General features: G+C 43.2%; 1 protein-coding gene across 3 annotated transcripts; it reads left to right on the top strand.

The window, feature by feature from the left end:
* Positions 1-3472: 3472 nt before the first annotated feature.
* On the top strand, positions 3473-13872 carry LOC128302389 (P protein-like). Of its 3 annotated transcripts, none has more exons than XM_053039203.1 (9): positions 3473-3603; positions 8901-9013; positions 10581-10758; positions 10871-11291; positions 11363-11842; positions 11916-12031; positions 12099-12237; positions 12306-13225; positions 13295-13872. In XM_053039203.1, the coding sequence occupies exons 1-9, from the start codon at positions 3530-3532 to the stop codon at positions 13377-13379; spliced, it is 2526 nt and encodes an 841-aa protein (XP_052895163.1). In that variant the 5' UTR covers positions 3473-3529; the 3' UTR covers positions 13380-13872. The 3 variants fall into 3 exon arrangements, with proteins under 3 accessions (XP_052895163.1, XP_052895162.1, XP_052895161.1); XM_053039202.1 differs by lacking the exon at positions 3473-3603 and adding an exon at positions 6193-6338 and having other exon boundaries at positions 8669-9013; XM_053039201.1 differs by lacking the exon at positions 3473-3603 and adding an exon at positions 6193-6338 and having other exon boundaries at positions 8619-9013.
* Positions 13873-14430: the final 558 nt, after the last annotated feature.

Genomic DNA, 14430 nt, shown 5'->3' with positions numbered 1-14430 from the left:
AACAACGAGACACACCTCCGCGTTATGGAATTGGGGCAACAGGAACGATCCGGTGGTCCGTTCGGATCAGGCACCGGTTTCGATCCATCATAATCACCGTCGTCGTCGATTGTGCATGTTTACATGTTCGAGCATAAACGTTTCGATAATACACGCCCGATAAGAGGATCGTGATCGGACGCATGATTGCGAAATTAGATCGCGCGAACGGTGAAGATGGTTGCGCCGGTGTACGAACTGGTTGGCGTTTCATAAATCTTTACCACCGATTGCAGTCTCAGGAAATTAATGACTTCCGGGCGGAGTTATTGATACGGTTTGTAATAGGTTGTGATGAGCGATAGGAAGATAGCAAAGATTGAAGTAAAAGCCATAACCACTTCATAGCATGAAGAGGGAAGTCGATAATATCCGTTGGAAGTTGATTCACCGCAGAAAGATTCGGGGAAATTAACGTTTATACCTGTACGGATTGTATTCATGTTTGATTATTATTATTTACTCAGTTTACAATTTAATTTAATCCAATTAATGTTTATATTTTTTCCCCAAAAAATGCTTCCTTCACCTATTTGGAACGCTTAATTGCAGTGGGAGCTTAATTTTATTCTATTTAAATACGAAAGGTTCTCTCGAAAGGCACTATCTTATCACCTGTATGGATTACCCAGTGAAAATAAAGTTTTTGCGCTCTGGAACCTTAATTAAGCTTTTATTCAGCAAACAAGCTCCGTTGCCACAGCCTCAACCGAAGCGTTCATTTACCGTTCACGTTGTTCACGCATTTTGTTGCTCGGGAACGTGATGAAGCAAATCTTTGTTCACTTCTTACACTGCTTGTCATAATAATGGAACAACTTACTTTTTTTGTTACTATTTATTATTATTATTTATGTTACTATTCCAACAAAAAAGATATTACATAAATCTATCAAATTTGTATCTTTGTAATGATTCGTAAATAAGTTTAAGACTAATTTTACTCTTTTAAAATTTGGCAATAAAATATTAATCTTTATGGTACCTCTAGACTTTTAGCTCAATAATTGTTCAATCAAAAGCAAATACTTGCCGTATCCTAAGGGAACCTACCCAAATTATTCTAATCCACTGGACCATTACCTTCAAAGCATGCTAATTTTGGTAAAATCTCGAAAAGTTTAGACAATTTCGCTTGACACTAATATAAATAGTCTAATTTAACAAAAGTTAATTCAAAGCACTTCATCATGGAACTTGATTCAACCATAGTGCGTGAGTGTCCGTGGCTGGAAAATGGGATTCTGCGCTGAGGACGGAAAAACCTGTCAATACATTCCAAACAAAGCGACACGCACTAATACAAGCATCGAACACAACAGTCCGACCCGTGCTGCTTTGGATGTAAATGCAGAAAGACACCCATGTAATGTGAGCCACCGCCAAAACAGAGAGCGTGAGAGATATTTTTCCCGAAATACAAGAACACGGGGGCCAGTTAGGTATGGCCCGAAGGATCCCTTCCCCTCACACAGCACGTTTACGCAGGCCAACGACCGTGGTGGCTTGGTATCAAATGGCGGTTTCGATGGCAGGCGCAGCAATCAGTCGCTTTTAGGTACCTGTCAGTGGCGGACCTTTGCTGGTTGGAGCTTTCAACACGGTCCGGAGCGTCTCAGTTGGACTTCCGGGAGCAAGGAGCATAACCTACGGTAAGATGGAGTACGGTGGGCGAGTGTTACGACAAGATTAGTGGATACATTGTAACCGGCGGTGGTGGTGGTGTCGGGATGAGAAGCGAAGAAGAACGTCGGTGTCCTGTCACGGTGCGTTTGATCGAAATTCGAGCGGGAGCAATTATTTTCTACGCCGTAGCAGTGGAATGACAAATTTATTCGCATCCCAGGGTATTTTCGCTTGTGTGAAAATGCTGTTAAAATTGCGGAAAATGTAATGTATCCGCATGAAAGAGCAAATCCGAGTGGTGGATTGTGTTGTGTTTAACGCGTTATTTTCGAAGGGATGCATGACATTTTACATTGCAGAACTTAGGATAGGAAAAACACAAAAGTGAAATGACGAGCGGAAAATGTATCCACTCGAGAAAAGAAAAGCGAAAAGGCAAGCTTTAAGGCCGGATATATCGCATCGTAAGTTAGTAGTCGCACAAAGCCAACCTGCCGAAGGTCGATAAGACGAATCCTTAGAGCTGCGAATCCAATAACGGATTATCCTTTTCTTCGCATCACTTCGCATAAAAAAAGCTGTCAGTATGTTGTGTGCAGTGGTAAGCGGCAGTGGACGCTCTAAGCTTCATTTTGCAAAGTTTCTTGGATTAAGTCCGCCGTAGCCTTGTTTCGTAGCATCCAAGGCAACGGTTAAGTCTAGTGCTCCCAAGACGGGGTATGGGAAATTGGCTTCATATGGGTCAAGCCACGCAAATCTTTGGCTAAAGCGAGTTAATGTTGCGAACATATTGAAGCTGACGATAGAAATCGAAAACTAAGCGATGCGAAACCCTTTTTCCGATCTATTTTTGTGCTCCCAAGGCACGACATGGGTGGGCTGGACATGGATGACTTCATACAGACTGCCACCCACCCGGAGCGTGTTGGTGTACATTATGTCCTGACACACAAACCCAGCAAGGGTAGTAAATATCAATAAAAAAAAAGAATTCGCCCTGAATGAATGAGTGATAATTACTCTCCAAGTGTTGCCCATCGCTGGAACACACAATATGCTTGCATGGTCGAGTATTTATATCCTCATCAATGAAGGAACTTTTCCACGGTCCAACCGCCGGTGCCAATGCTGTCCACTCGATTGTGCTTGTGTTTGATGGATCGGCAAATGAGTTGGAAGTGTTGTCGTGCGGTTTATTTAGTGGAGTGGCATGGGTGCGACAATGCTGTCGATGAGAAAACTATCAATAATCAATGAACTGCTGTCTACGGAGTTTTAGAAGTCACTTGTCAGACACGTGTATTATAATGGTGAACTTTGCTTTGTGAACAATCTTTATGCGTGTGCGACGAGTTGTACATTATGTCACGAGCATTATTGTGAACTTGAAAAATATAAACATATGCCCAGCGTACGTGAACAACACGCTAACGGTAATTAAATTTGATTTGAATTTTAAGTCCACAATAATAAACGCCTTAATTTATGCAATCGGTACTACAAGGCTGCTACAACCACACGTTTTCCATCATTTTCACCATGTACGGCATGTGCAGAAGCTTAATTACATGGATGCGGTCCTTCCAAAGGGATTAGAACCAGTGTATTCATAAATTACAACTAAAAACCAATAATTTATCATTTAAACACCCTCAATACTCAATTATTCTTCTTCCACAGTGGCAGCATCGAAAATGATTAACTGATCGTTTAATCAAAGCCCACCGTTCCCCACCCGTGCAACTCAGGTTAGGTGTCTACTCAGGACAAACTTTCTGCCCACTAAACATATCTGCACTCCCTCCCGGGTCTACCCGTACCGTGCACCAGCATCAAAATAGCGGCCACCGTGTCACCGATCAAGATGCGGCTAAAAACCGCACGGAAAAGTTTTCGACGACACAAATCAAAGACGGCGGTCGATTTTCCACAGCCCAGGTAAGTAGTGGGGACCCGTTTTCAAGCGAACAGGTTGGCGTGTCCGTGAATCTTCTCGCCGGCACATTTCGACCGAATGACAAATTGTGGCAGCATCGATCGTCGTGCAACATTGGTTTGGAAGGTGGCGCGATGGTATCGAATTGGCGACCGTGTGGACGAGGTGTTTGGTTGTACTTGAACCTTTCGTGCTGTTCGAATGTTGATGGTGGACCCGAACTCACCTTCAGTGTGAAACAATATGTTACGCGAGGTGTGGAAAGATTTTTCCACGATAGTGCGACAGGTGTGTGTTGGTGTGATATCGCGATGACCCGTGGAGTAGAACATTATGTGGTCGATTGAAGTTTTCTTTCCGTACATGGAAATAATGCAGTTCAAAAGAGCTGTCTCATTTTAATATTTATTGTCTGGAATAGTGCTAGTATTATTTATTGGCTGCCAGCTGGGGTGGGTTTGTTGTGGAGAAATGGCCAAGTACGAGATGTGTTTGAAGATTGCAATCAGTCTGATGAAAATGCTAATGCAACTAGCGCAAAGTAACGAGCTTTTTCACCCATCAACATTGATTGAATGTGGCGTAATGGGTTTGGATAGCTGTGGGAAGTGTTTGAGACGTTCCGAAGGACCAGCATGGGCTACCTGCTCTTAAGATATATTTTAAACGAGGATGGATTTTTATCTGTACTATTTTAGGCTAACTTAGCACCTTAGGCTAGACATTACAGTGTTCAGGATCATTTAAATAAATTTAATTGTTCTTCACAAAACCAAACCAATTGCTCCAGCTTTTATTGTCCTCTGGAGTGAATGAGCTAAAACTAAAACCAAACAACACATGCAATGAAGGGCAGTCGGACAATCCATCACTGTGGGAGCGTCTGATGAATGGCGTCCCTTAACGAGGGATCCGTGTGGCAACAATTCATTAACATGCGCCATGCATCATCATCATCATCATCATCACCATCGGCTCCATTCCTACTGGGTTTGCTGTTTGCGTTTAGTTACCGCCCCAACAGTCCGCAAATGCAAAGTGTTTGCTCGAATTGAGATAAATTAACGGGCTTAACGAGACACTGACGCAACAGTCGCACGAAAGCGCCGGAAAATGTGTCTACTTATTAACCGCAAGCATATTACCGGAGTGCTGTGGTACGGCAATCATTTTCTGCATCGTTTGCTGAACCACGCATCAAATCACATCGCTTGAGCTGATAAGCCAAAAATCAATAATGGTAAAGCGAACCCAAAAAAAAACACGATTGAGTGATAGTGGAGACGAAGTGCTCTACGGGAATTGAAAGGTTGCTTTCATATATTACCGACAATTGAACTGATGATACGGTGGGTACACACCGTGCCGGATTATCCATTATCCACCTTGTGTTCACTGTCTACGGATAAACCTGCTCGGAACTCCCTAAAACATTGTGAGCAACATTGTGGTTTCGATGCGGAAATGAAATGTATCCCCAACGTTGGCATTAACGATGGCCACTCCGAAGACTTTGCGATCAAATTGGATTTCTCAATTTACAAACTACTAATTTACCGTAAATCCATGCATACCGAAGCGGTTCGTGATACCTTTGTCAAAGCTACCGTGTTCACGGGTCCAAATTGTTGAAGTTCTTCAGGAATTTGGTCGAAAAACGCATGAACAAAATGAAGGGAAGGTTTTGGGAAATTTGTAGGTCGGTTAGTATAATGATTGATGTTTGAGGAATGTTTGAGGATGTTAGTAACTATTATTAGAGCAAATAGTATAAAAAATATCCTTAATCTTAATATATATATATATATATATATCTCTTAGTCTTAATATACCGTAAATTGTTCATCGAATGTCATCGCCCAGAGATAGATGTCATGTCATCCTTCATTAAATCGCTCTTATTGTTTACATTACCCCTTTCTATTTACCTTCATAATTCTTTTAACAAAATAGAATAGAATAGATTATACATTAAAGTGAGTTCTATAAATCTTTAATTATACTATAGTATAATAGGAATAATTGGTAGAATCTTCAATTACTGGAACGTCCCTTACTCTCAAACATTAAGTATTTAGTAGTAGAACCACCCTTAAACATGGATCTACTTTTTATCTCGTAATATTTGCGTTCCGGTCATATACACATATGACGACACCAAAAATGTCGCATATCTTCTTCTCTCAACCCATCTCACCTTTATTTTCCCAACTCCGTTCTGCTCACGTGCATTTATCCACTAATTGACCGCATCACAACGTTGAAGAAATGCATCGACGACATACCCCGTCCAGGTAGTGGCGTAAGCAATGCTACATCTTGCGAAGAGTAGCGCGCTGCATCCTTCAAGGACCACTGGCCTATTCTATCTGGCCATCCGTCGAGCATTCACTTATTTGCACCGAAGAACCTACACACTAAGTGCGCGCGCGTTTATCACCGTGCGTATGTGAGGAAGCTGTACGCGTGTTGGTACTACTCTACACACACACACACACACACATGCGCACGAGCGCGCACCCACACACACGTGCGGCAGACTCCCAAAAGCCGCGAGACACACGTTTTGGTTCAGTTCGGATTGAAGCGCTTGGAAAGGCGCACGCGGTTTTCCTTGCCGTACGAAGGAAGCTCCGGTTGCGATCTGTGCAAAGCCGTTCGGGGCCGAGGATTTCCATTTTCCTTCGCATTTAAGTTGGGAAAAAACAAACCTGTTGTGTATTTCGGTATCGTTTTGGTGAGTGAAAAGTGGCGTAAGAAGTGCAAATAATTGGTGCAAACATAGTAATGAAAACTTCTACAACACTAGCATGTTGTTTTGTTGTGTTAAAAGTAGTGCAATAAATAAAACAAAACTAAGTGAATTGTTAACAATTTTTGCTTAGCAAACAATAAATCAAAAAATGGTGTTTTGTGTGGAAAATTCTTATTTAGTTCCGCCAATTATTGTACTGATTGTTTATACAGTACCACTTACTTCGCCACACGGCCAGAAGATCTTTTTTTTCTCTGTGACGTTTGTGCAAACTTTTTTTTCAAAGTCAAATTTTTGTTATTAATAGCATCGGTGGAAACGACGGTCCATTATTGCTTTTGGGCTGGGTGTATGTGTGACTGTGGACGTATGTTTTTTTTTTTTGCATTTCCCAACCAAGCACTCTGAACTGATTAGTATCCATTACCATCAATACGAACACTAATACTACTGTTTGAGATCTTTCTGCACACCGTTAAATAAATATACCAATTTTAAGATAATTTGTATCCGACTACATTCTTCCCATTTTATCATTGCAATCCTTGACGGTGTGGGGTGTGAGGGTGGTTTTTTTTATCTCACACCCCAAAAAAAGACTCCCCCAAAAAGAAGGTCAACCAACCGAGGTGAATGTGTGGCGCGTCCTTTGCGATGGGTGAAGAGCGGCTTTTCTAGGTTATGGTCGTTTTGTTTGGACAGCTCAGTGTTGATCAAGGCAGGCCAGGAAGAGTGTTGCGTGACGTGCGAAGAGAGATGCGTATTACGCGTGATCGTAGTGGTAGATGAAGATCGCACACGAATGCTCAACACTGTGTAATGTTGTGCGTATCAGATCGAACCTCGCTTTGGTCAAAATTTATTGTCCACCAGGTTTATGGAGACATTGCCCAGCAGCTGTTACTAAATAGAGTCTGCTGAGAGTTCGATCGGGTTGAAACCGGCTTGAAAGTAAACTTATCACACACGCTACGTTAAGCTCCGATCTGTCAGCAATTTATTTGCTTTTTTATTGGCTCTTCTCGCAGCGAATTTGCAAATGCAAAATACAAAAAAAAGGAGTTACCAACACGGACAATTTCGCAATTATCTTCGTAGTACGCGTGCAGTGCGGACAATTGAAAACAATTCAATGAGACTTTTGACAATCGTGCAAATTACGTTACCCGCGCAGTGCTTCTTCCTTCCTGTAGTTGAACGATAATTTGCCATTTAATCGGCACATTGCATCGAAAGTTACCCTCCCACGTACGAACCCTTCTTTTGCCACCCTCTGGAGGTGTTGAAGGTTTTTTTTTTCAACCGAAACTCTCGCTCTTGACAACCGCTTTATGTACACCATAAAAATGAAGACATTATGGCCCGTACGTACATGCCGTTGGAGCAGTTAACTCGCGTGAATCGCTGTATAATGGTACACGTTGCGAAAGGATCCAGAGTTAAAGCAGGTACTGGAGGCATACGACGTCCAGCCGGGGAGACGACAAGCGTCGAGTTAAAGGGAGGATTTCGTTTGATGTTGCGGAATTTGCTAAGCAATAAAGGTTATTATAACTGAGTATTAAAAGAGACATTCGTTTAAAAAGTTCGTTAAAATATTTCACCCTGTCTGAGCTCTTTCCGTCAGCTAAGGATAGAAGCAACCCAAACACAATATCCTTCAAGCTGTAAAGAATAATATTTGAAGGACGGAAATTGATTAAAATGGAAACAAACAGTAAAGTTTTGTTAGGCGGGATTGCTGACAACTTCAACCCCTCTGCCGGCCTTGTTTGGTCGCAAATCAAATTCGCAATAATATTACCATCACTCCGGGAACATCCGGAAAAACAAACTCCGAATTACGGCCAAAACAACGATAAACAAACAAGTAAACGTCGTACCGTATACGACTTGCGCTTCGTTGGCCAATTTTCACCAACGTCGAGCTGTCTTGGCTGCATAAGGACGACTGCGCTCGTGTCGTCTTTATTCCGAACGAATTGTTTATCGAGTAAAGGGATTTTCGTAGAAAAAGGCTGACTCAGGGCTGTTTGATTTAGGGAGGCCAGCCTTCGAACAGAGAGATTAAGACATTTGGTCCTTTCTATATGTAGGCGTTAGTCTTGTTTTTGGAATGTGTTTCACGACGATATCATCTTAGTCTTGTTGGAACAGTTTCTTGGAAAAAGGGTGCCTTTTTATGCTTCTAGTTTCAATCGATCTTTATGCTTTAAAAATATAAAACTTTATAATTTTATCAATGTCTCGCCATCCACCAAGTGCGCTTTGTGTTAAATTGTTCGTGATGAGTGTATAAATCCCTCGCCCAGTGCCCGAAAGCATGAACTATCTAAACAATCTAAACGTCTTCAAACGGCGTCGTAACATCTCGTCCACCGATTCGTCATCGGCCGTCTCGTCTCCGGCCACACCGTTACCGGCGACTATCGATGGTGCCGCTAGCACGTCCGGACACGGTCCCACCGATGGATCCGGAACTCCGCAGCGCAAGAAGAAAAAGAAAACGAACCGTAAGCGTACTGTATCCGTTGTTCCCATTAGCGAGGTGACGGAAGCATCGCTAGAGCTATGGCGCACGCTACCGCCGAAGATTCGTCACGATCCGAGCATGGTGTCCTTTCAGCAGGTGGAACTGGAGCATGCCCGGCTGCATGGTAAGTACGCTAGCAGAGGGAAACGGTTGGACCATTGAAAGGCTTCTCGGTAGTGCTTGCAGTCTGCAAAAGGCAGGGTCAGAAGCTATTAGGGGACTATTATTGACGCAGTGTTGTGTAGACAGAACGAGAGACCACTTGCAGCTTGATGCACCGCACTTCAATTGTTGTGCGACTGGAATGTGACTGCTAATGGCTTTGATGACTTTGTGTAGTAATCGTCCGCAGGAATCGTCTACATCCTTTTACTTGGAAGATTTCTTTCGATTCTTCTGTTTGGTGTGCTCACATTTTGAAACATCAACAACATGTGTAGCTTCTGCTGCATTTGATTCAGCAACAACTGGCCCCAGCCCTTTCCACCAGTGACTAGTTTCAATTTCAATAGATATCTACCGCCGAAGCGCACGATAGAAGAAGTGCAGCTAGTTAGTGGTAAGTGCCTCTTGTCGTGCTGGATTTCGCAAAATACAGGACGTTTGCTTTGAAAGCATAACCGGATGTTGGTGCTTCGGCCATGAACGAAAACGATGCATCTTTGCTTCTTTGAGTTTTGTGTGCGTTGGAAAGTGTAATGGAAATAGAAATGTAGGACAAGCGTCACTTGTGTGGTGCTCACTTCAGTCGAGTTGATGACGGATGGCCCATAATCACATTTGACTCCATTGATGGGTTGTAGATTTGCAACTACTTATGCGATAATGCTTAAACATCTAGGGCTAGGGTTTGTTCAAATTTGTCTTGATGTTAATAAAATTATAGAACAAAACTTTGTAAACCTTCTAAACAAAGATGATTAATATATTCGCATTGTTTCCATCATGGTCTAATAGAATAAGCAATAATAGAAAACAATTTTACATGAATCTATGCATTTTTTAAGTCACAAATTCCGTTGAGTAGTTTAAGAAATTATCACATTTTTCAATTATATCAAAATTTGAACGATATAAAAGAGTATAACGTAGCCGCTCTTCAACAATCTACCAAGTCGAGGACCACTGTTCGTTGTCCAGAATAGTTTATTCACATAAATCCGATTACTGCCTTCTTAATCGGCACCAATTGTGGTCGGCCAGCATAATTCTACCAACCGCACAACGCACACAAAGTAATGGGGAAGATCTGGACGAAAGCGAAAGTACTCCGACCAAGCCGTTGTACGGAATTCTGTGTTCTGCGAATTCTTAAACCACTACAGCTGACATTTAACCAACCGTACGATCCGCTAGGCCAGAGTGCGTAGAAAACCGTGCCACGATTAGAGACGATAAGTTGAGCTGAACTTTCCAGCTGAGAGCAGGTTGATTGATCGTAGCGTAGTGCGTCGCATTGTAGAGCCGATCGGTTTGAACCGATTGTACGGTGACATTCGATACGGTGCGTCGCGATATGATTACTGCTGAAAGTGGATATCGTTGGGGGAAGCTAAACTGTAGAGATATTTGTGGTCAATTTATAGAGCGCTTATAGTAACCGAAAAAATTGTCTGCAATAGAGCAGTGACATTTGGATTAGATTTGGTGGATTGGTAAATGAATCTGTTTGTTCCATTTGTTTTGGGTAGGCGACTGTCATGAGGATTCGTTTCCGGAAATACAAGGACTAGAAGAGGACGGTGCCGAGGAGGACGATGATGAGGAGGAGGAAGAGGAAGACGAGGAGTACGAGAATGAGTTCATCACCATCAACGTCACCAATGAGGAGGGTCAAAATAAGGAAATAGGCCACGTGAAGGAAAAGAAGTAAGCATCAGTTCCAGAGTGTAATAATTTGATTGTAAAAATCAGTACCTTTTGTGCACGATGATGATACACTGGACGGTAAAATTCGTTTCCCTCCCTCCCATAATAATAGAGAAATACCGAAACCACACGTCCATCATTTGGCTGGACATTACATCGGTAACATCACCCCACCGAAGCACGATGATATCAACGATACCGGGCAGAACAATTTGGACGAGGACCATCCCTTCCGGAAGTATTCGAAAATTATCTGCCTATTCATCACTTGGCTGCTGATTATGTCGTTCATGGTGGTGAAGGACGAGAAGCTAGTCGAACCGAAGCATCTATCGATATCACCCGGCAAAACGAAGGCGTACATCTTGCCCCATCTGCCCCAGAGCACGCGAATCAAGGTGACGCTCGAGGGTACGTTCCTGAGCGAACCGTACAGCAACATTACTGAGCACTATCTTGAGGCGTATCTGCAGATGCTATCCTCAACGCTGGAAATTAACTCGACAGAAATGTACTCAACCAGCTCAGCAAAGGTAAGCTTAATGTTTTCAGATTTCATCAGTATCCTTAGAATTAATTTCGTTTATTTCGTTACTTTCGTCAGAACATCAGCGACTCCTGGTACATCCCGATTGTGCATCCGTACCTGTTCGATAGTGCACCGATCATTAAGGAGCAACGTCTGTTCGACATCATCGACACCAACTACGAACAACTTCACCAACCTAATGGGGGCTTGGTCCGATTGATGATCCGCAGTAATATCCCTGCGAGTATGCCGGTTGCGATCCGATACGATCAATCACCAGTGAACCGCGACGTTGGTGTCATCTATGCCGCGTTCGTGCTTATCTTCCTGTACGTGTTAATCATCTGGGAGATTGTGCATCGTACGTTTGCGGCCGTGATTGCCTCCACGTTGGCCATATCGATCCTCGCTGCGCTGAATGATCGTCCCACGATGGAGGATATTATTGGGTGGATTGATGTCGAAACGATTTTGCTACTGTTCTCGATGATGATCTTGGTGGCGATTCTGGCCGAGACAGGAATATTCGACTTTCTGTCCGTGTACATCTATAAGGTATGATCCTGTTGAATCATCTGTGAGAATCTGAGTTCTTACAATACTGATTCATTTTTTTATGCTTTTGCAGATAACGAACGGCAAGATATGGAGTCTTATACACTGCCTCTGTTTATGTACGGTATTGATATCTTCGTTTTTGGACAATGTCACAACTGTACTTTTAATGGCTCCCATTACTATACGGTAAGTTATGAAGAGTCGAGTGGGACTATCACATATATCTGATCAGTAATATCTTCTCTTGATATAGACTATGTGAAGTAATGGACATGAATCCGGTACCTATTCTGATGGCAATCACTGTACACGCCAACATCGGCGGCACGACCACACCTGTCGGTGATCCACCAAACATCATCATTACTTCGAATCAGTACATTCTGAAACACGTAAGACGCTGATAGATGTTACAGACGATTTGCTTTATGATGAATGTGACATTTGTAATTCTCCTCAGGGCGTTACCTTCCTCACGTTTACCGCGCACATGCTGGTCGGTGTAATTATCGTAGTCATCACCACCAACATCCATCTGCGCATCATCTACAAAAACATCAACCACCTGCGTATGCACGAACCGAAGGAACTCAAGGAGCTGCGTCGCAATATAAAGGTGTGGGAGCGTGCTGCCGGTAAGATCCCACCGTACTCCAAGGATGCCAACATAGTGCGCGAAACGCTCATGAAGAAGGTGAAACTATTGCGCCACCAGTACAAGAAAAAGATGACGAAAGGCACCGTGCCGGAAGATATCTATCGGTCCACACTGGAAGAGCTACAGCGGGAGCATCCGATCAAGAACCGTCCGTTGCTGATCAAGTCCGGTATAGTGTGCGTGTTTATAGTGTCGCTGTTTTTCCTCGAGTCAATTCCGGAACTGCGACGCCTCTCCTCCGGTTGGGCTGCACTGCTCGGCGTGGTACTCCTGCTGATCATCTCGGACAAGAACGATATGGATGCCGTTCTGTCGCGGGTAGAGTGGCCAACGTTACTCTTCTTTGCCGCCATGTTTACGCTGATGGAAGCGGTCGAGCGGATGGGTTTGATCGATTGGATAGGACATGCGACGGAAACGATCATTCTATCCGTGTCGGAAGATCTTCGCCTTGCTGTGGCGATCATTATAATACTCTGGATCTCGGCCCTAACGTCCGCGTTCGTCGACAGTATACCGGTGACTGCCATGATGGTGAAGATTGTGGTCGCGTTATCGGAAAAGGCGTACCTGGGGTTGCCACTCCAGCCGATGGTTTGGGCGTTGGCATTCGGACCGTGTCTCGGCGGTAATGGCACGTTGGTCGGTGCGTCTGCAAACGTTATATGCGCCGGTATTGCGGAACAGCATGGCTATCGATTCAGCTTTATGGATTACTTCAAGTAAGGCGTACACACATAGTGCATTTGAGACTGAAACTATTAATCACGTTCATTATTTCTTCGTTTTAGACTTGGATTCCCGATCATGCTGGTCAGCGTGCTGGTCACTACCGGGTACCTGATAATGGCTCACGTTGTCTTCGCCTGGCACTAGATCCGAAACGGATCTAGATACATCCTAGCTTGTAAGAACCCGATCATGAACGATCGTACGCCACTATCCTAAGTTACTTTGTTGTCCAGTTGTTGTCTAACTGTTGTGTCTTTAAATACCTTTCTGAAAGAAAACCCAGCCAAATCCATGCTTTACAAAAGCATGGCTTACATCAGCACGTTACAACACGCGTCGCCCGTTCGTTGTCGTGCATTTTAATAGAGAAAAATGGCGTAGATTTCCGTGTTCTGAAAAAACCGCAACCATTTTGGAATTGAGATACAGAACGAAAGATTGTTGTTTAAAGAGAAAAAAAAAACATTTGTTTTCGTTTTTTTGTTGGACCTCGATAAGAAATGTGAGAACACATTTTTAGTAGACGCAAATAAAGACGAAAGACACGTTAGTTCAGTGAGATATTTTTAGACGGCGTTCAAAAATCTGCGTTACATTATTATTGCCATGTGTACGCGAAAACAGTTAAAGTTGATCGTTTTGTTTAGAACATAAAACGTTTTTCGGGTATGTGTTTGTGTGTGGTTGCTTTCCTTTTCTGGGCGGTGTGGAAAAGTGATGAAAATGCTTGCCGCCATAAGTATGTAAATTTTCTTCTCGCATCAGGTACTTTACAAAGAGAAACATTGTGATGTCAATGGGGGTGAGGTTTGTCGGTGAATTTTCCCAGTGATGATGAGTGGTTTCGGAATACGGGGAGGTCATTTGACCTGTGTGTTTACGTTGGCAAAATGGGTGCAAAAATTGAAGCCATGGTTATGCTTCCGTTGGCAAACGAAAGGGTTCTGGAAAGTCGGTCCTGATGGAATCATTAGTATGCCGGCCTGTCGATGGATGGTTTGGTTGTAATAATATTGACTCGTTTTTAATAGTTAATGCTTTAGTGAAGGAAGGTGCAACTTTTCTCACACGAACGGCATTTTTAACGTGCCACTGTTTATGTGTGATGAGTTCAAAGGAGCAGTTACATATACAGAAGGAGTGTGATTGATCTGGGTTTTAGTATTTTTGGCACCGGGCACTAAACGTAGCTCAC

Source organism: Anopheles moucheti, chromosome 3, assembly GCF_943734755.1.
Source record: "Anopheles moucheti chromosome 3, idAnoMoucSN_F20_07, whole genome shotgun sequence".
Taxonomy (NCBI): Eukaryota; Metazoa; Arthropoda; class Insecta; order Diptera; family Culicidae; genus Anopheles; species Anopheles moucheti.
This window is presented reverse-complemented; position numbering and strand designations above follow the sequence as displayed.